Below are 22,681 nucleotides of genomic sequence, written 5' to 3'. Positions count from 1 at the left end.
AACAAATGTTGGTGAGGATGTAGAGAAAAAGAAACTTTTGGTAGGAATGTAAAATAGTATAATCATTAGGGAAAACAGCATACAGTTTCCTCAATAAACTAAAAATAGAAGTAACTCTTCATCTAGTTATTCCATCCTGAATATACAGTCAAAGGAAATAAAGTCAGCATACAAACAAGATATCTTAATGTCCACATTTATTGCAGCACTATTCACAATAGTTAAGATATGAAATCAGTCTAGGTGCCCATCAGGAGATGAATGGATAAAGAAATATGGTATACGTACACAATGGAGTATCATTTGGCCAAAAAGAATGAAATTCTATCTTTTGGAACAAAATGGATGGAACTAGAGGATATTGCATGTTCTCTCTCATAAATGGAACCAAATGGAACCAAATTAAAAAATAGTTCTAAAAGTCATGAGTGATAAATACAGAAGATGGGGGGGAGTGAGATTGGAAGAGAGTAACCAATGTACGCTGTATGCATGTATGGAAATATCACAAATAATGTGTCAAGAAAAATAGATATTAAAAAATAAATGTGAATAAAATATTTCAAAAATTAAAAAGGTGGAAAAAGTAGACAAATTTTAAAAATGGAATTTAAAGTTATAGTAATTAGGACAGAGTGGTATTGCTGCAAAGAAAAATAAACTGACCAATAGGTCAGGATACAGAAGCAAGCAATGATGTCATTTTACATTCTATCTGAGTTGGCAAAAATTGCATAGTTTCAGAGACAATAAAAACATGGATTAAAGGTAGCTGTCCTCAGTATTGATGGGAAAATATAATTAGGTACTCCAGTTTTGGAGAGAATCTCAATAAAATTGAAGATGCCAAAGTACTCTGAGTTAGAAATTATACAATTTTCCTCAACCCTGACCCCAATTAAGTATAAACATCTGAGGTATGGTGAATAATTTTTTCAAAAAGTCTCTTATACATTTGTAATGCAAAACCAGGTTTGAGATCAATATCATTGAGGAAACGATATAACCATGGACCACTGGAACATATAGGAATGTTTGTAGAAACATTAACATCAGCAAAAAGCTTTAATTCCACAGAAGCATAGAAAGCAAAATGTAAAATACCCACAGATCTGTATGTAATAGTAGTCAAGCTCTTTAGGTGAATCTTTGAAACAATAGTGCACTTTAAAAGCAAGTTTAGAAGATTAGGTACCAGCAAAGTTAACAATTTTATTTAAATTTCAAAAGGCAAGAGAATGATAACATGTCAGAGCAGGGTAGGAGGGAATAGGATGGAGAAGTCATACACAAGTTGTTTCAATGGTATTGATAAACTAGTTAAGTTGAATGTGGTTTCATAGATGTTTATTATCTTGCTCCATAACTTACCTATACTTCTATTTAGATCAGATAGTACACAAAATAAAATACTAACGACCTCTTTAATAATACTAGCTCCTCATAGCAGCATGCGTCCTCCTCCTGTATGGGTAACTAGGAGTTCAACACTCTTCAGCCCTTCCCATTTCCTAAATTGTTCAAAGTGTCATTGTAACTCATGCTTGCTGATGTCACTAATAACACTGAGCCCATTTATCAACTGCTTAGTGGACACTGGCACTTATACTTTCCCCCATCCATTCTCTTGTAGGAGAAATGGGTTTTCTATGTCTTTATATTATCTTCCAGGAGCCAGATATTGCTTGGCATATTCACTTAGCTAAGTTAATCATTAAAGTTAATCTCATGTACTATCCATAACTTTTAGGCATGAATGGGGATCATGAATGTTGATTCTGAATTCAGAATTCTTAGGTTCAAATTCCAGCTTCACCATTAACTAGTGTTAATTAAGACTTTGGGGAAATTGCTTAGCCTAATTGCACTTTCATTTCCTCATCATAAAGGGCAGGTAGTAATAATAATTTGAAAATATTCATAGTGATATTGTGAATATAAAGAAGCTCAAACCACTTGAAAGAGTGGCTAGCACCTAGTAAGTTTCTAATTCACGTGAGCTATTATCTTGTGCATTTTCTTAGAACAAAGCTTTTAAAGAGGCTTCCCCCTCCTTTGAAACCTTAAAATATATTTGAACAAATGAGAATAGTTACAAAAATATTTTAAAACATGGGTGAAATTCAAAATCATGCTCAATGAAAGAAGTCACTCATAAAAGCCTATAAATGTTGATTTTTTTCTCACATGAAATATCTAAAAAAGACAAATTTATTAAAACAGGAAGCAGAACAGTACTTACTAGGGCTTCAGATAAAAGAAGGTGAGTTGGAAAAACAAACTGTTTTTCCTCTGCTTTCACACCATGACAACATAGAAGACTTCTGTGGGGTAAAAGGTGTGGGGATTTCTCCCAGCCAGTCAGCACAGAATTCTGCAATGCACATAGCTGCCTTAGCAAATGAGCAAGACCCTGTCTCAAAATAAAAAAGTAATAATAAAAAGAAAAGACTAGGGATGTAGCACAATAGTAAAAGTACTCCTGCGTTCAATCCCCAAAACAAAACAAAACAAAAGCTTCCCATCAAAAAAAGCCCAGAATCAGATGGCTTTGCTGCTGAATTCTATCAAACATTTAAAAAGCTAATACCAATGCTCCTTAAGTTATTACAAAAAACAGGAGAAGAAGGAATTCTTCCAAACAGTCTATGAGACCAGCATTTCCCTGATACCCAAACCAGGTAAAGACACAATAAAAAAAAAAAAAAGAAAATTAGAGGGTAATACCCTGATGAACACTATGCAAAAATCCTCAAAAAATATCAGCCAACAGAATCCAACAGCACATTATTAAGATTGCTCATGGAGACTTCTGGATAAGATGATAGAATAGAAGTATCCTTTGCAAGACGCTTGCAGTGAAAAGTTAGGAAAAACTACATTTCAAGGAGAGAAAGAGAAGAGGAGATACTGAAATCAATAAAGAGATGATGGGAAAGCTAAAAAGCATGCAGAAGCAGACAGGCAAGTCAGAGAAAAGTATGTAGCAGTCTGCAACTACAACCCTGTGTTCCCAGGGGAAGAGGAATTAGTGCCCCAAGCCCAAGCCCAGGGTAAGCCTGGAGAATAAGGCAGCCTAAGCAATAAACAATGACTGGTAGTACTAGCCTCAGGAGAAACCCACAGAGCTTGGAAGCTTTAAATCCAGTGCAGGAAGCTGGGCTGAAAACAACCTCCACAGCAGGCCAGCTCTGGAGAAAAATCCGCTTCATCACTTGCTATAACTAGAAGCCATCCTGAGAGGGAGTTCATTTTTGGGGACTCAGCTACTTCAGATCAGAAAGCAGAACAATCATAATTCAGGGTCCTAGGGACACCCTGCCACAGTGACAGTGGTGGAAGATAGCCACAAGAGACAGTCATGGAGAGGGTGAGTGGCTTACCACATGAACCCTTAAAGAGTGAGGAGATCAGGCTGTGGAGGACACGATGATCTGTGATCAGTGTTTGGTTGCACTGACATCTGTGGTAAGGAGTAAGAGCTTAGTATGTGGTTTACTGAGTGGCCTAGGTCTGAGAGCACAAGACTAAGCTGGTGGATTGCTCTGTTCCCGTGTTCCCATGTTCTGTTCTCTAGTACAGAACTCAGTGATCTGTTTGCTTTCCCTGCTCTCCAAAGAACTTGGGGAACTACCTCAGTCTGGGCATTTGCCATGCCCAGGGACAGACCTGGGGACCTCTGAAATAAGAAGGCACCTGCCCAGGTCACATGATGCAAGGCTGGTTGGGACTAGCCACAGCTCCAGGTGTACATAACAAAGGAAAAAAAAAAAAAAAAGCCTCTGTAGTGAATTAAGCCCTGCCCCAGGAAACATGCCATTAAACAGCTCAGTGGGAAATGCAGGGCAGGGTTCACCCTACATACAGCATGAACCTGTCTCACAAAACAGGGGAATTACAATAGTCCTTATCTGTGATTCATTACCCCATACACTTGATGGATTCAAATACTCAAGGACCCAAAAAAGAAGATTCTTCAATCCAAGAACCTTGGCTAGAAAGAATTTTTTGGACTCAGAAAGATTAACACCAACACAAACAAACAAATAACCCAATCAATAAATGAGCAAAGGAACTAAATTGACAATTCTCAAAAGAAAAAATATGAACAAATGTTCAACATCTCTAGCAATTAGAGATACAGATGAAAAGCACACTGAGATTTCACCTCACTCCAGTCAGAATGGCAACCATCAATAATACAAATAACAATAAATATTGGTGAGGACATGGGGAAAAGGGTACTCTCATATATTGCTGGTGGGGCTGCAAATTGGTGTAACCACTCTGGAAAGCAGTATGGAGATTCCTCAAAAAAACTAGGAATAGAACCCCCATTTGACAAGGTTATATTACTTCTTGGTATATATTCAAAGGAGTTAAAATCAGTATACTATAGAAATATGGCCACATCAAAGTTTATAATAGCTCAATTCACAATAGTCAAACTATGGAACCAACCTAAGTGCCCTTCAACAGATCAATAGATGAAGAAAATGTGGTATATATACACAATGGAATATTAGTCAGTCACAAGGAAGAATGACTTTATGGCACTTGATGATAAATGGATGTATCTGGAGACTATCATGCTAAGTGAAATAAGGCAATCACAAAAAAAAAAACCAAAAGTTAAATGTTCTCTCTGATAAGTGGTTGCTAACATACATAGGGGGAGGGGAAGAATAGAAGTTCAGTGGATTAGAGGAGAATGAAGGGAAGAGAGAAGGCATGTAAATAGGAAAGACAGTGGAATTAATGACATAACTTTCCCATGTACATATATGAATACACGATAGTAAATCTTCACATCATGTATATCCATGAGACTGGGTTCCTAAATAGAATAAGATATACTCCATGTTTGTAAAAATATGGCAAAATTATCTCTACTGTCATGTATAACTAAAAAGAACAAATGAAAAAATTAAATTAAAAAAAGAAATACTGTCATTTGCAACTATACTGACAGAACTGGAAAGAATGTTAAATGAAAAAAGTTAGGCACAGACAGACAAGCATTGCATGATATCACTCATATATGGAATCTAACAAAGATGATCTCATAGAAGGTAATAGTAGATTGGTGATTACTAGAAGCCAGTGAAGAGTGAGAGTGCAGGGAGGGATGGAGAACAGTTGATCAATGAGAACTAAGCTGCAATTAAGAGGGAAGCAAGAAGCTCTGGTGTACTACTGTACAGCTTGATGACTACAGATAACAGTAATATACTGTATATTTCAAATTCAAGAAGAAAGACTTTACCATAATGTTTGGGTAGCTAAATATGTTAAATATAATTTTAACATCAAGCTGCAATGTATAGATGTATCAAATATTACATGGCACCCCATTTAATATGTACAACTTTTATGTTCACATATATTGGTTAAAAAAATCCATGAAAAAAGTCATGTGTAACTGCACATTACATCTGTAATCCCAGCACCCAAGAGATTGAGGCAGGAGGATTGCAGTTCAAGACCAGTTTGAGCAACTTAGTGAGATCCTGTTCTCAAAATAAAAAAATAAAAAGGACTGGGAGGTGCAGCTCAGCGATAAGATGCCCCTTGGTTCTATTCCCAGTACTGCAAAGACAAAACAAATGGAAAAATTCTAGATTAAAACATCCTGCTAAAGATTTAACTGGGAGTGAGGATCCCATTTGGCTTCTGTAATAGTTTTCTGTGTTCATTGTTTCACATGTTAATTCTACGCACAACTGAATGAGAAAAGAATTATCATTCTTATTTTACCAAAGTACATATTGAAGCTCGGAGACATTATTTGTTTTATATCAAACAGTTCCTGTCAGAGCAGAATTAGCACACAGGTTTAACCAAATGCAGACTTTAATCACTATACCATGCTGCTGATAAGTGTCTTCAGAGGATACAACATGCCAAGTGTGAGTTTGGACTAGGGAGATGAAACTAAAAACATGGAGAGACTGGTGTTGGATTGGTTTCATTCACACACATGAACATGTGAATCAAAATTAAATGTGTGGAACTAAAAATAAGACTTGTACATAATAAGGGAGGTTCTGTTCTTGGAAAGCTTGAAAATGATACAAATTTTCTTGAGTTCATTAGGAATTACATGCTGGCTATTGGTCAAAGAGACCTATGTAGTATCTTGAATGAATCAGGAGTTTATTCTCTTACTAAATGAAGTCTGGCAGCAGGAAACATAGGACTACCAAGCAGCTCTAAAGAGTCATAAGGGCCTGAGGCCTCTATCTTTCTTTTCCACTATCCCTCATGAACTCATAAAATTGCTGCTGGGTCAAGGCCATTACACTCATTCCAAGAGAGGGGAGGAAGGGAAGGGAGAAAAGAGGTCAAATTGTTTTCACAGAAGTCCTATTCAATGTACTCAATACTTTTTACTTACAATTATGACTATCCCATCTGCCACGTTTGGGAATCCCAAGTTCTTCATTTGGATTTACGGTCTAGGACTCTGGTGTTCAGAGAGAAGAGAATTTACGTAAGTAGCCAGAAGTCTCTCCCAAATCCCTTTCTTTTAATTTTGTTTTTGTCACCCTTTTGAAAAATAAATGCAAAAGAAATAGTGCTAATTAAAAATGATACCATAATTGTAAAAAGCAAAAGGGAATAATTTTTTATTTCACTGTTGTCCTTTTCTCATTTCCTTTAGTTAACATTTTTTAATAGTTCAAGAAGTCCCACATAACAGTAATAGGAGTTTCAATAATGACAAAACAGAGGAAAAGGAGGGGAGAAAATCATCCAGAAAACTGGTTGAGAAAATTTCCTAGAACTAAATGACATGAGTTGCCAGACAAAGAGAGTCAATGAATGTCCAGCAATGAATGAGATTTGTATCAGATAACATTGTGAATCTCAAGAAGCCTAAAGAAAAAGAAAATTATACATGTTATACACCTAACACAATGCTTTGAAAGTTTTGGATTTTGGAACATGTTGGATTATTGTATTAGGGATGCTCAACTCTGTATCTACAAATATTCCAAAATCTGAAAAGCTCTGAAAAAACACTTCTGGTCCCAAGCATTTTAGACAAGGGATACTTAACCTGTATAAAATTCTCAGGGAAATAAATCTCATGCAAGGGGTCAGGAATCTCAGTGTCTTTACCCTCCTTATCAGGAGTATTTGAACAAAAAGATGCTTTGCCCCATGAGATTCCACGGGGTTTCTTGAGCAGGCTTACAATGAAACAGCTAGAAGTCCTCGAGTTAGCAAGGAAGAAGCCAGTGTCTTCTATGACTGCTGCTAAAGAAACCTTTAAAATTTTAACAGTCCTTTCAATTCTTCTTAAACAAAACATACAGTTTAACTAAACCAAGCCTACATTTGTGTGTGTATGTGAGTGTGTATGTGTAGTTATACACAGAAATATGTAGACATGATACTGATTTTTAGCTTCACATTTTCCCACTTCTTGCCCCAGAATGGAAAATTCTGATGGTTTTCTGTGCATTCCTTCAGTATGAACTTGGCTTATGATATAAGAAATTTATATCTTCTCCTACATAAAGTTCAGTTGTCCCCATCTCTACTATTATGAGAGGGCCAAGGGTCACTGTGTTACAGAGCATCACCCTTACAGGGTGGATGTTGTGAAAGCTGATGATATCAAGATGCAATATTTATTAGACTTGGGCAAAATTAGGTCCAGGAGGTTATGAAAGCACAAGACACCTGTCTGAGATATGTACTTCCTCAAGGACTTTTCTCTTTTTTCAAGAGATTTCTACACATGTCCCACCTTGGAAATGTACACAGATTTATGTAAAAAAAGTTTATCTTTTATATTCTTTAAGACTGCACTAATTCAACGAAGATACTCTGGAGAGAACATTTGCACAGCAAGGGTACCTCCACCAATGAGCTAATGTCTTCAGACCAATGAACTCTGTATCCAAGTAGCTTACATAAATATCTCTTCTTTTGCCTTTAAAATATTCCTCCTGCCTGAACTTTCCATGCCCATAGTTTTCTACAGCACACGTATTCCCTTTGCAATGCTATTTTCCTAAATAAATATCATTGTTCTTTGGAGAATTTCTCCCACTTATTTAGATTGACAGTGTGATACTAGAGGCCCCAGTCTGTGGCCTGTGGCAAGGAGTCAGATCTTCAAAGGGAGTTATTTGGAGTCTACTCTCCAAATAACAAGTTTATGAGAAAGAGTATAGAGAACAAGGGAAATGTTTATTATTGGCTTTTTCCTTCCAAAACCCAGAAAGGAAAGGGACCTCACTACTAGTAACATGGTTTTTACTTTGAAAATTAACTTTTAATAAAAAGGAATATTTGTCAAGTTAGTTCCTGTAAAACAATAATAATATATGCTTATTCATCATCTTTGGTCAAAGCATCTTCAGATCTGATCATTAGGAAGGCTTTTATTTTATTATTTATCTAGCCGTATAATGTATTTTTTACAATATACAAAATTTTACCATAGGAATATTTCTCAGACATAAAATGTAAACTGTTTTGCCTTTTTAGTTCAACACTGAAGTTACTTAATCATACCAGAAAACAGAAAAAAGAAATCTTCGGCTCTGCTCAGTTGCAGACAGATTCTTATTTTTCACTCATAACACCTTGGCTTTTGTATTCTTTACAATTTAAATTTGTCATCTACATAAAAATCACACATATATGAAGACACACATACAAATATACTTGTCTTTGTCTCCTCTAAGGTTAGCTGGGTTTCATTAATTTATAAATATTAGCATGAACAGGTAAAAATGAGGTAGTGATTGCTATAAGGAATACTATAAGGTCTGCTCTTCTGGGAGAACAGGTTGGAGTTTCCAGACGCCAGTACAATGTTTGAAAGAAGTTTGAATTTGAAAGATTTTGGAAGAAATATGCTATGTGACTGATTGCAAAGGTGTTTGAGTTTGGACAGGTGTTAAAGATTTCTGAGCATTTGTGTCACATTATTGAAATAAAAATTTGCCTACAGCATGTGAACTAAATATAGGTTGCTTCTTTTTAACTTTATACAGTACATTGAAGTATTTATTATGTTTTGGACACTTAAAGATTTCCATATGCTTTTAGCTTGAAATTAGTTATGTATTTAAAAGTTTTAAGAAATATAAAGAGTGGAAATTTATTTAAATATATAGAGGTCATAGAAGATACTAAAAAAATGAAATACATGTGATACAAAATGAAAAGAGAACAATAATGAAAGAATATGTGAAAATAAAAATGCCAGGTTTGACTATTATAATTAATTTATAGAGAACTGTATGGTATGAAATATGTATTTATGTTGATTATTTTTATATTGAAAGATAATGGAGACTTGTAAAATATATTGAATACATATAATACATTATTAACAACATAATAATGTATTAATAGCTATCAAGGTAAATGACACCAACTACAGTCATATATTTGTTATTTATTTGATGCCTATTTACCCCAATGTAGAAAAATTCCATGAGGGCAAAAGTATTCACTTTGTCATCACTACCTACTTAGTACTTAATATATCACTTGTCATATAGAAGGTACTCAATGAATATTTGTTTCAAGAGTGGTGAGGCTACATGTGCAATTGATGGATCTGTGGTCCCTCAGAGCCTAACAACCATATTGAAATATTGTACATAAATGCTTTACAGATATTAGTGGGTGGCTACTGAAACAGAGGTATTAGATGGCAGGTACTGCCTCAGTGCATGAACCAAAAGTATTCAACAGCTGATATACAAAATATAAACTTCTCCTGTGAAAAAGTAATTTAAGACTTTCAGTTCCCAAGCTGGCATATAGAAAAAAGATTAAGAATGTAATATTAAAATATTAAAAAATTTAAATATATAATTTGAATAAAACCTTGACAACCAACTGTGGATAAAGTGGTAATGAGGGCCAGGTGTGTAGTATGAGTAGGAGAGTCTCATGGATAAAACTGAGTGGCCATTGGAATTGGCAGCTGGGGAGAAGGAGGAGACCCAGGATTCTAACCTGAATTTGAGGTTTGTGATAATATTTTCTAGGCACAGAGGAGAAGACAAGATTTGGGGATAATTTATAAAATCCACTTGGGAGATACTGACTTTGAGGTGTTTGTGGGCATTTGTATAGTAAAAAACATTTATTTTAGTTTTGCTGCTTACTTGCTAAAACTTTTACTCAAACAATGGAAAAGAAAAAAAAGGCATGAAAACATGTTTTGAGTATCTTTACTAAAATATGGGTGGTTTTGAAACAGTTTAAAACCTATCTTCTGCAGGTAATGCTTTGTAGAACGTTTGTTTTTTAAAAGCAAATTATTTTCCAAATATTATCCCACTGATAACCTCTCTTTAAAGTTAAGCAGAGTTCTGCTGGGGTGAAGTTCAGTGGTAGAGCATGTGTTTCCACAGACCCTTGATTTGAACCTCAGCACCAATAAAATAGAAGTCCAGCAGGGTTTCAATTTTCAGAGGAAGTTGTTAGTCTTCTTGTTAGATTATTATTTTTATTAAATAGCACGGTCAAATTAGTTTTGCTATACTGGGAAATCCAAATCTCATGGGGTAGTTGTTACCCCAAAGTAGATTACTCTGAAGAATAGGGATCAGGTGTAATTAAGTGAACTGCCAGCCTCCATCCAAGCAAGAGCCAATCCAGTCTTAGTCCCACAAAAAGGCGTCCGGGTTATGGCTGATGTTTTTATAGCCAAGATAGAGTATTTTAGGCATATATAAACTCATTTAATGTTCATAACAACCCATTTTACACGTGAGGAAATGGGAGACACAAACAGGAAATAATATGCCCCATGTCAGGAAAGTTGTTGAACTGAATTTTAACCTAGGAAATCCTGACTTCAGAGTCTATGTTCTAACTCTAAAAAACGTTTCTTCTTAAATGTTAAGGAAGTGGAAACTTTAAATTCATTTAATTGGAAAACCTTGAAAGTATGGAAATGGAAATGTATCATTAGAAATTTTCATCTGCCCTTCTTTGGGGAGAATTTCAATGTAATAAGATTTCATGGTTCATTAAAGGTTAATTCACTACATAAAACAGCTTTGGGAGAGAAAGAGCTATGAACTACTCCCCTATACTTCTTAACTCAAACGCCTTACTTTTAAATAGGTAAATAACGGTATTACTTTACAGGAGTGTTGTTAGGATTAAATGAGAAGGCAGATAAAACATTTAAAACAGTGTCGTGTATTAGTCACAATTAAGCTTTCGATAGCTTTTTTGGTCAATTAATCAGAAAATGAAAATTTCATAGCTTGCTTGTAGCATTTGATAATAGATGGGTAAAAGGGTGGCTGGGACGGGATTACTCTCCAGTAGTTCCTAATTAACCTTTCTTTCAAACCCCCCTTTCTTACTGTACTATGAAGAGATAGGAAAAGATGAAGCATTAATTTTCTTTCTGAACAAATATTTAAGGGAAGAACAAGTGTTGGCGAAGGGCTGTGAGGAAGTCAGGCGCGCTTTCTTACGGAACCTATATTGTAGAAAACATTAAAAACATTGAATGAATTTAAAACATTAGCCATGCTTGGAAAAGTTTAAGTATTCCTGACCCAGGGAAGAAAGAACGCAAAGACAAAGGCCACGGCGCACGCAGAGAATGGAATGCCTCGCGCTAACTTTGCTAGGGACAATTTCTACGGCCAAAGTTCTCACCAGTACTGAAATACCAACCCAAGAAGCTGAGATAGGCTGTATTTGTTCAGTAGTCGAAGACAACCTCTCCCTTCTTGCAGGAGGAGATTCCGGATTGGTCAACAATTACACCTAAAACACGTCTCCATTTCAGTTTAGGCACGCCCCTTTCACCGAGACCACGCCTTTTGATTCACTAAACAACTCGTAAGCACAGGAATTATCGCGAGAACTCCACTTGGTCTCCCTTCTGACGTTTTCAGTGGTGATAGTCGCTTTTGTTATCGCGATATTTCCGGCTACATGGGAGCCCCGGCGGCCCGGGCTTCTGTGAAACATGGCGGTCGACTGGGACCGTAACACAAGGTAAAATACTGAAACCCCGTTGGGTGGTGTTCCCTTGATTGTTTCAGGGCCGCTCGGGCGTGAAAGCGGTTAAGGTGACTGAGAGCCTGGCGTTAGTTTAGGTCCCTGTCTTCATCTCTTTCTGGAGAGCAGGCCAGACCGAAGAGCCACTCCACCTTTCCCGGGGGCGTTACTGGCAGGACCCTGGGCAGCGCTGCGACTAGGAGCTCCCCTCTCTCTGCCCCAGGTGTCTTCGAGCTCTCTTGCAGTTAGAAGTAGTTCCGGTGCTACCTCCATAGCTCCGACTTTGACTACTTGCTTCTCACAGTGCCAGGTGACTTCTTGTGTCCCCAGGCGAGTAGGGTCCTGCGTCCTGAAGACCAGACTCTTAATGTCCCCGGTCTTATCAGGTGTCTGGTTCCCTACTGCCAAATACCACATTCTTGGTAGCACGTTGCTCTTTTTAAAAAAGAAGGTTTTGGCCACGCCTTCGCACGCAGTTTTGGAAAATGAGAAAGGAGCAGGACAAGGCAAGATGCTAGGGGAGACAGGTCCCAGTGCGAATACTTTTCTCAGTTCAAGAAACCTGGGAGGGTAATTTGTCAACTCGCGTAGAGAATTGCAGTGGTTACCGTAGTATAGAGCTGACCATTGTTTGAGATGAGAAAATACATTTAAATAACTTTTACATTTAGGATTTAGTACCCTCAAGATTTAAGGCAAAGTTTTGTCTGTTAAAAATGTTGCAAGCCTGACTTTCAGAAACAATTAAAGATACAGTTAACAAAAATTTCTTTTGTTTAAAGTTTACTTCAGTATTTCAATTAATTGCTTAGTCTGATATATTGAACTTTACAGTTATAAAGACATGAGTCTACATTTGTTCACTAAAGGACTTACGGTTATTTACTGAATTTGTTTATTGACATCTTTAGGTTAAGTTAATGTAATTACTCCAGTATTCTTAGAAGAATAACAGAGAAACAGAAATTCCATGATATTTTTCCCTTTTCTAATTGATGATAAACTTCAGGACATAACTGTATTGGCTTCATAGTACGAAAAATATATCAAGTTTTCAAGAGTTTTCAAAGGAAATCAGTCTGGAACTAGGATAACAGCAAATTGGAAAAAAGACAAATTTCTTTTCTCTGGGAGTTGGTGACTGAAACGGAAGAAATGAAATTCACTTTTAATAGACGTCACTTCTATGCAGTCTGTGCCCACTATACATTTTATTTAAGGGTTTTCCAGTATTTATTTTATTTGTCTTTTAAAGTCATAGTGAGCCAATTCTTTAACCTCTCTATATCTTAGTTTCCTCCCAAGTAAAATAGGAATAATAACATAGTCATATTTAATTCATAGGGAGGTTGTAGGATTAAATGTGTTTAAAACACACAAAGCATTTAGACAATTCCTGCTATAGGGTCAGCACTCAGAAAATGTTAGCTCTTGTTATTTCTTTATTTCCACCTTCTAACTGTTTACTTGCAAGTGTTGCCTTGGTACTTAATCAAAACATAGACTGAAGAAGATACTTTTAAAAATAATTTCTTTCTGATCCCCCAAAGTGACTAAACACTCTTCATTATACTTACTTAATATGACCTTAAACTCTTCCAGTTACTTCTTCTCTTAAACTGTTTTTCTCTCATAATTACTAAGGCACAGATTATTCCTTTCTACTTCTTCATGTAGTTTTATTACAATCTAGATTCTTGTTGCCCTTCTTGGTTCCTTGTTAATGCATGTTCTTGCTTTTAAGAACCTTCATTTTATTGTGAATATATTTCTTGCATTGCTGACCTTCTTTCCTCATTCTTAAGTTCCTTATACTTCCTTACTTTAATTTTGTACACTTTTTAAAAGTAGCTACTATAGTCCAGCTATTTTTTGAGGATTGTACTTGATCTTGCTCTTATTGCCACTAGGTACTTCCATAGTGTTCTGTTGCTATGACTCTACAATCACTTTTTCTCAGCTTTTATTTTATCAGTTTATACCATCCTCTATGAAATTATCTACTTACCTCATATACTTCCCTACTTTCCTCTGAGTTTAGCATCTAAATCTCAAATATCTTACAAGTTTTTCCTTTTCTTCTGAGAATTAGAAAACATTGACTAAATGCCTGATTTTTATCCTGATTAAAAATTATGAGGTAACCATTATGTTCACCTCCCCTCCTTTTGAAATAAAATTTTTGAGAGGATTCTGAGATATTGAGACCTTTCCAAATTTCTTACAGAACTAGTAAGTACCTGGATGACAATCCACGTTTTTTTGGATCGAAACTTATATGTGTACCATCTTACTTGTCTTCCAAGTAAATCTTTTTATTACGAAGAACATTACAAGATTATTTGTATTATTTTGAAGTAAATAACTTTTAAAGCATAACATTGAATTGTTATAAAAGGCCCGTATTTTAAAGTAAAATGGTTTAAGTACATGGAGGAGGCGTGTTCACTGTAAAGTGAGACTAAGCTATTTTATAAAATGGTTCTTACTGTATTCTAAATACAGTAAGGTCAAGTAATTTAAATTTGTAGGTAGGTTGTACTTTTATTTCTGAAGCTCAGTAGTGACCTGAATAATATACCTCCTTTCTCATTCCTATTAATGACTCATATTAGTTTCCTCGGACTGTCTTCCCAAACTACCATAAACTGGGATGCCTAAAGAAATTTATTCTTTCACAGTTTTGGAGGCCGGAAGTCTAAAATCAAGGAGTGGGTAGGGCCATCTTCCCTCTGAAGATTCCAGGAAGGAGTCCTTAATTTCGTCTTCCCAGATTCATGGCAGTTGTATAGGCACCTTTTTATTACTAATTTCTTTCTTTAGATGGCATTCTCCCTTGGGTATCTGTGTCTTCACATGGTCTTCTTTTAAGGGCATCAGTCTTTAGGTTTTGAGTTACCATAATCCAATATGATTTCATCATAACTAATTATATCTGAAAGGACTCAAATATTTTCAAATTATGCCCATTCACAGATAGCAGGGATTAGGATTTCAGCATCTTTTGGAGGGACACAGATCAACCCACATGATGGACATTTGTATTAACTAATTAAATATTTTTCATTGCTAAATATATATTATAAATAGATGTTGCCTTAGAAAACTTGGGTAACAGACTCTCCTGTTTTGTTTGGAGAGGTAATGAAACTTGGGCAAACAATGAAAAGTTTCATGAATGCTGTATTTTAATTTTGGCAAAGCATCTGGTAGTTCGATTAAAATGAATACACTGATGAAATATAGGCTATTTGACACTGCTTAAATTGAATGTTGATAATGTCTATATTCTAATGTGAATGGAGGTTTCTTATTATTCAATTTTTCAAAGTATTGTCTTTGTCTCATTATCATTGACTTCCTAGAGTTTGTTTTTGTTTTGATTTTTAATATACAGGACAGTGTAGGTAAGACAGCGAAGAAAATGTGGTACTAGAGATTGTTAAGGTATAAATAAAGCACCTACCAGTGAACAAACAAGTCTAGTGCAATGACTCCTAAATTATTGGATTCTGTGAACCAATACAAAGAAAAAAAAAAAAAAAAAAGAACGGGGGAAAAGGCCTAGGTTTGAGGTCTGAGATAGAATTACATTTTAAATTTTGCTAAATAAGGATATCAAAAAACAAACAAAAAGCCTCCTCTCACTCTATTTATACACATATGTATATATTTTACATTTTTATATATTTTTAGTATTTTTTAGTATTTTATATATGTGTATATATAAAACACCTGTTTACTTCTATCATTTCATAAAGGAAAGGGTATTTTGACACACAAAAATGAAGATAATAATCCCAGATAGCAAGGACAGATTTTAAAATTGAATAAGTTTACCTGTCCTTAGGTTTTTCATGTAGGTAGCAATAACAAATTTTTTAACAGAATGGTGGCATATTCTAGGAAGCATTTCTAAGCTTATTTTTGAAAGTGACCAAACTGAATAAAAAGGCAAATAGAGTGGTAATGGGAGCAGTGGAATTGGGTAACTGAGAGGGATTCAAGGGTTTGAGAACACCAGTGAAAATGAAGAACTTGAAGCATAGTTATTTTCATTCAGAGAGGTAAATGATGTTTTGAATTTCAGAGATAAAGCAGTTGTAAGAGTTGAGAGGAGCCAAAACATGATCTTGCTTGTGAGTGACTTTGTATAGGTTAAAAGTAATGGAATAGAAGAACTGTTAAGCTTACGTAGTAAAAAGACTTTATTGTGAATTAACGGCATAGTATGAGTTTAAAGGATATGAAGGAATGGGGAAGAAGAGAAGCATATTGAATGATCCAGGGCTAAAGTCATTAAAAAGAATTATAAATACTTGTGGATGTCAGTGGGAATGGCAGCACATAATGAAGTGAGTCAGTTTGTACTGTGGTTTGGAGTGTAGATTTTGGGCCAAGCTGCTTGGGATCGAATCCAAGCTATATACTCTCAGCTGTGTGGGCTTGGGAAAATCATTTGACTCTTCTTTGCCTTAGTTCCTCATGTCTAGATGAGAATGAAAATAGTGTCATAGAAGATTAAATAATATGTAAACTACTTTGAATAATTTAATCTAGCATGAAACATAAAAGTTAGCCAAACTTACTTTATTTTATGTGTGTTAACTAATTTTTCAGCAGAAGGTGGACCTGAGAAGGGGAAAGATGGTTGAGAAGGATGGAAAAACACATTACTTCTTTAACCTATGAGTCTCTGAAGTGAAGTGAAGGATTAGAAAGGAACTACCACCAGGAGAAAGTCAGGTTTCATAAAGAGAGTGGGTAAGAGATTGCCTTTAGAAAAACTAGAAGTTATTGAATAACTTGTTCATGTCAGAACAGTGACTTTATAGAGTGTTAAATACTAGAGATGAAATGTTTCTTGGAAGTAGGTTAGTGAATGAATAGGAATGGGATGGGAAGATTTTCAGATTAGCAGGGTCCTTCATTCTAGAATGATAATCATGGAAAATGGTTTGGAGGAAACCAGAGACTGGGTGGTAGCCAAGTGGGATACAGAAGCTGAACTTGAAGAGGAGAGTACTGAAATAGGTTGTGTGTGGTCTTAAGGAGTTTGTAAAACTAAACAGCTGCTTGCCATATTTTTATGCTTACATACAATTTAAAAGAAAGCATTTACAAAGCTTATGAAAATATAACATAGAAACTTTTGGAAGTAAAATTTACTGTTTCATTCATTTGCTCAACATTGGTATACCAACTATGTGGCACCCACTGGTCTAGGTGCTAGGGATACTGTGGTGAACAAAACTGAAGAATCGTTCTCCTGTGGATCTTAAGTTTTTATTTATTTACTTACTGAAGTATGACACTTCACTGTGATTTGAAATTTGTGCTACTCTGGAGTGTTTCTCAGGGAAATTTCCTTCCTTCCCTCAATAAATATTTATCGAATAACTGTTGCCCTAGACGTTGAGATCAAGTTAGACATGATTCCTGCCCTAGCAGTTTAGTAGAGAAAATAGAAAATGAAACCAGTAATTAGAAATAGTGTGATAAAGGTACAGTGTTTTAAGAACTCATAAATTTCGAGGGTTGCAGAAAGCTTTTTCCCCCTCTACACAGAAATGAGTAGACTGGAACTTGAAGAGTAAATAGTCAAGTGAGAGTTGGGGAAGGAATAGGAAATATTTAGGAGAGAGAACAGCACATTTCAAAAATATAATGTGATTTTTTTTTTTTTTTTTTTTTTTTTTTTTTCTTTTTTGAAGCTGAAACTTGAACTTCAAGGCATTGGGTTTGAAGAAAGGTAATCAGGACTTGAATTTGGGAGGAATTTGTAAACCATGTTAGGATAGAGTTCATACTGTAAGTGCCATGGGAACTTATTCAGGTATTTTAAAAGAAATATTGTATGATCAGATTGATGTTTTAAAAAAGTAATTCATAGTAGTATGGAGAATGAGTTGAAGGGTTGAAAATTAGTGGTTGTTGAAGTAATGCAGAGATAGATTGTAGCAGTTGAGACTGGATTTCTACTTAAGGACTTCTCAGTGGACCCTAAAGAAGAGAATCGGTTTGAGAGAACTTTAGGAAAAGCTTAAGTATAATGATGTACCTGTTTCAAGCTTATGCAATTGGATATATGGTGTTAATCATTAACTAAGAAGATACAGGAGGAGAAACAGCTTTGATAGGATGAAATATTCACTTTTGGACTTGAATCTGGGTTATCTTTGAGATGTCTAAATGAAAACGTAAAAGAAGACAAGAAGATATATCTGTCTGCAGAGGGATTTGGGCTGACCGGAAAGATTTGGAGGATTCAACAAATGGTAGCTGAAGGAATAGGAAATTACTTTAGGCAAATGTGGAGGTTGGGAGGAAGGCCGAGTGTAGAATCCGAGAGGAAGATGAGTCTGCAAAGTTAGCCAAAGAGAGTATTAAAGGTAAAATGAAAATCAGGAGTACAGTATAGGTTGAGTATCCGTTATCTGAAGTGCCTGAGACCAGAAGTGTTTCAGATTTCACGGTTTTTCTAATTTTGAAATACTTGCATAGTGTTTACCAGTAGAGCATCCAAAATGCTCCAAAATTTGAAACTTTCTGAGTATCATGTCTATGTTTAAAAGTCTTGGATTTCAGAGCATTTTTGATTTTTGATTTTTGGATTGGGTGCTCAACCTGCATCACTTAGGACAAGGTAACTGACTCTTTCAAAAAGAAAAAGAAGTGATGAACATGTTATTTTCCCAGGTGAAATTAGATAAGGACTGAGATATATCCTTTGGATTTAGTACTAAGGGAGTTCTTAATGACCTTTCTGAGAACAAATTTAGTTAAGAATGAGGTGAGGAAGTACTCATAATAGATAAATGGAGACAACTCATGTTCTGTTCAAGATATGTTGCTAGAAATCTATAGTTAGAGTTGGACTTGAGTTTAAGGGAGGGTTTTATTCTAAAGATAAGAGGCATGAACATATTTAATATTTAACTAATCAAAAAGGACAAGTAAAATTGAAGAAGGGTTAGTCTTAATGCAGGTGTCATGAAGCAGGTATGGAAAATAAATTTGATTCCTTTCTCAGAACAGAAAAAACTCAGGGGCATGACTTATGTCCAACAATTAATCAAGAAGTTTAATTTACAAATGAATACAAGTTTTGTAATTGATATGGAGATTAGAAACCGCCATCTCTTGTCCACATCTATTTTACTAGATTTTGAGAAAATCATAATCTGAAGGTTACTTTGTAAGCAATGAGTCAGCAAAGAAAATTAGTTGGATGTTTTCAAGAAATGAAACTAAACTGTTAATACTTTTAATTCCACTTTATAGCAGTAGCTCAGTTGTGGATTGGTCAGTAGTATCCCTCTCTCATTTGGGTGTCATTTGTGATCACTGACAGTTTTTTGCTTCTTTGACTCCTTTTTCTCCATGAATGCCCTTTCTGTGGCCTATTTATATATTAATTCTGTATTAATATAAAGTCTGTATTCTAGAGATACTCTTTCTTACAGTAACTTCTGCAACCATCTGGGATTCATTCTGCTATTTTGTGTTAACTTTATTAATACAACATTGACATCTGGGAATTCTTTGTTATCACTTGTAGTATTTATTTATACACACTGGTTGTGTGGTATCAGGGACTTCACATCTATGGATCAGCCAACCTTGGACTGAAAATATTCAGAGAAAAATAGTATGTTTACTGAAAAATGTAGACTTTTCTCCTTGTCAATGTTCCTTAAGCAGTACAATACAACTGTTTACCTATACATATTGTATTAGGGTATTATTACTTATCTAGAGATGATTTAAGGTAAACAAGAAGTGCTTAGGTTATATGCAAGTACTACACTATTTTATATAAGGGACTTGAACGCCTGAGGATTTTGTTATCTGTGGGGAGTCCTGGAACCAATCCCCCGTGGATAGTGAGGGATGACTGTATTATTAAAATTACATAATATCTGAGAATTCACTTCTCATATATTTGACTTTATAACATATTTTAGATGTAGTTGGCATACTAGTCAAAAAGAACGACAAGCAACCAAATTTTAAAGATTTTATTTTAAAAAATTTAAAAGTTTGAAATTACATAAAAAATGAAAATCCTCTAATGATCTATTTTTAATATTTTTGTGTACAGGCTTGTTTCTTGTATCTTATCTGATAAAATTAGAACTCCTAAGGCTTTTGAATTTTCTTAACGTATCCTGTTTTCTTTTGTCATTAAATGTTTTTCAGTAGTTGCAGAGATCAAGACCTGTTATTTCACTATAATTTGTACAGTGGATGACCATGAGTTTGATTGTGTCTTAAATATTTTTAAAAAATAATATGATAGCTGAGTGCAGTGGCACATGTCTGTAATCTCAGTTAATAAGTTCTAGACTAGCCTCAGCAACTTAGTGAGACCCCATCTCAAAATAAAAAATAAAAAGAGCTGGGACTATAACTCCATGGTAGACTGCCCCTGGGTTCAATCCCCAGTACGAAAAACAAAACAAAACAAAACAAAATAAACTACTATGAGAAATATTTTTGTAATCAAATTTTTGTTCTTAACCCAGATTCTTACTTTAGGATCCATTTCTAAAGAGGAATTTATTTAGTCAATAGGGAAGTGGTACCATTTATATCCTTGTTAGCAGTGTTTGAGCACGTCTGTTTTATTTCATTTTCTTCCATTACTAGGAATGTTTTATTTTTGTCAATTTAATAAAAAATTAGTTTTTATTTTGATTTGTATGTTTGAATGTTACAATGTAACAGTTGTTTTTCATTTATTTTTGTGCTGTGTATTGTTTGTATGTGTAAATTATCCATCATTTGTTAGGGTGAGAGTGGGGAAAGAAGTGGTATGAATGTTTTTTTCTCAAGGAAGGATAAGAACACTAAGTTTCTAAGGACATTGGTCAGTTACCCTAAAGTAAAAGAAACCTTTTATCATTTTTTAGGATTCATTTAGTGATTAATTAATTTATTTAATTAATTTAGCATGACTATATGAAGGAAGAGGAAGGTTTTCCTGAAGATGAGGCGACTGAATCGGAAAAAAACCTTAAATTTGGTGAAAGAATTGGATGCCTTTCCAAAGGTTCCTGACAGCTATGTAGAGACTTCAGCCAGTGGGGGAACAGGTGAGTTTTAAGTTCAAGTAAAATTCTCTCAGTAAATAGTTTCTGAGTGATCCAATCAAGAACACATAGAGACATAGCCAAGAGGAAGAACTCATCAATGAATTTTGCAGTAACTTTGTAATTCTTCTTTCTGTCCTTGTCTCACTGTTTGCCCTGGTTTTATTCTTATTTATATTCTCTATAACATCCAACCCAATTCTCCCCATGCATTTAACAGTGTCTATTTTTAATAAATTACTGCAATTTTACGATTTGGTACCCTTCAATTACATATAATTGCATTAACAAGATTTTAATATATAAGTGAAATTGAAGTTTGAAGTTATATAAAGATGTTGACTCTGTCTTATTCCTATTTGATTAAATTAGTATAAACATTGTAAAAATTTCACATTAGTGTTTGAGAGGCAGCATGGAGTAATGGTTAAGAACTTCAGATCCAGACTTTGATTGTCTGGATTAAGATCTCACCTCTGGCACTTCCTATGAGGAAGTTACTCAAAACCAGTTACTTCTTCCATTAAATAGATATATTGGTATTTACTTTACTAGTGTTAATGTATCAAATAAGTTACTATATGTTATGCTTAGAGTAGTGGCTTTCATAGATAGAAGTATTTGTTCAATAAAATGGTGACATCTGTAAGAATAATATGACTATAATAATATCACTTATTTTCCCATGAAGAGGTAATAAAATAACATATTTCACAAAAGATTATATTTTATTGGATAAAATGTTCATAAGATGCTTACTATTTCTAATCTCTTATGATTAAGTTTCTTTTTTTTTTTTTTTTTTTTTATTTTTTTACGTTTACATAGGGTAATGATGTTTCTTTTTTTTTCCCTTCCCCCCCACCCCTCCCACCCTTTTCCCTTTATGCAGTCCTTCTTTCCTTCATTCTTACCGCTCTCCTTAGCCTAACTCTAAACCTAACCCTAAACCTAATGCTAACCCCTCCCACCCCCATTATATGTCCTCATCTGCTTATCAGCGAGATCATTCGTCCTTTAGTTTTTTGAGATTGGCTTATCTCACTTAGCATGATATTCTCCAATTTCGACCATTTGCCTACAAATGCCATAATTTTATCATTCTTCATTGCGGAGTAATATTCCATTGTATAAATATGCCACAGTTTCTTTATCCATTCATCAACTGAAGGGCATCTAGGTTGGTTCCACAATCTGGCTATGGTGAATTGAGCAGCAATGAACATTGATGTGGCTGTATCTCTGTAGTATGCTGATTTTAAGTCCTTTGGGTATAGGCCAAGGAGTGGGATAGCTGGGTCAAATGGTGTTTCCATTCCAAGCTTTCTGAGGAATCTCCACACTGCTTTCCAGAGTGGCTGCACTAATTTGCAACCCCACCAGCAATGTATGAGTGTTCCTTTTTCACCACATCCTCGCCAACACCTATTGTTGCTTGTGTTCTTGATAATCGCCATTCTAATTGGGGTGAGATGAAATCTTAGGGTAGTTTTGATTTGCATTTCCCTTATTACTAGGGATGTTGAACATTTTTTCATATATCTGTTGATTACTTGTACATCTTCTTCTGTGAAGTG

The 22,681-nt window shown here is 35.1% G+C and overlaps 1 protein-coding gene and 1 long non-coding RNA gene across 5 annotated transcripts in view; one reads left to right on the top strand and one right to left on the bottom strand.

Annotated features, from left to right (window-relative positions):
* LOC124982116 (uncharacterized) overlaps positions 1-11,932 on the bottom strand; it is a 55,263-nt gene extending 43,331 nt beyond the window's left edge. For all 3 annotated transcript variants that reach the window (XR_007108200.1, XR_007108199.1, XR_007108198.1), the window contains exons 1-2: positions 11,680-11,932; positions 6,398-6,466 (exon numbers count right to left, since the gene is read on the bottom strand). This is a non-coding gene — a long non-coding RNA (uncharacterized LOC124982116). The remainder of the gene's footprint in view (positions 1-6,397; positions 6,467-11,679) is intronic.
* Positions 11,863-22,681, top strand: part of Ergic2 (ERGIC and golgi 2) — a 41,955-nt gene continuing 31,136 nt past the window's right edge. Inside the window, exons 1-2 of one of the 2 annotated variants that reach the window (XM_047548359.1) lie at positions 11,863-12,006; positions 20,965-21,107. In XM_047548359.1, the coding sequence (XP_047404315.1) occupies positions 21,002-21,107 (106 nt within the window). In that variant the 5' untranslated portion in view covers positions 11,863-12,006; positions 20,965-21,001. Of the gene's footprint in view, positions 12,007-16,646; positions 16,774-20,964; positions 21,108-22,681 lie in introns of those variants that run through there. The other variant, XM_047548360.1, reaches the window with a different exon arrangement.

Source organism: Sciurus carolinensis, chromosome 4 (genome assembly GCF_902686445.1).
Source record: "Sciurus carolinensis chromosome 4, mSciCar1.2, whole genome shotgun sequence".
Taxonomy (NCBI): domain Eukaryota; kingdom Metazoa; phylum Chordata; class Mammalia; order Rodentia; family Sciuridae; genus Sciurus; species Sciurus carolinensis.
The sequence above is the reverse complement of the archived record's forward strand: the minus strand, read 5'-3'. Positions and strand labels throughout refer to the sequence as shown.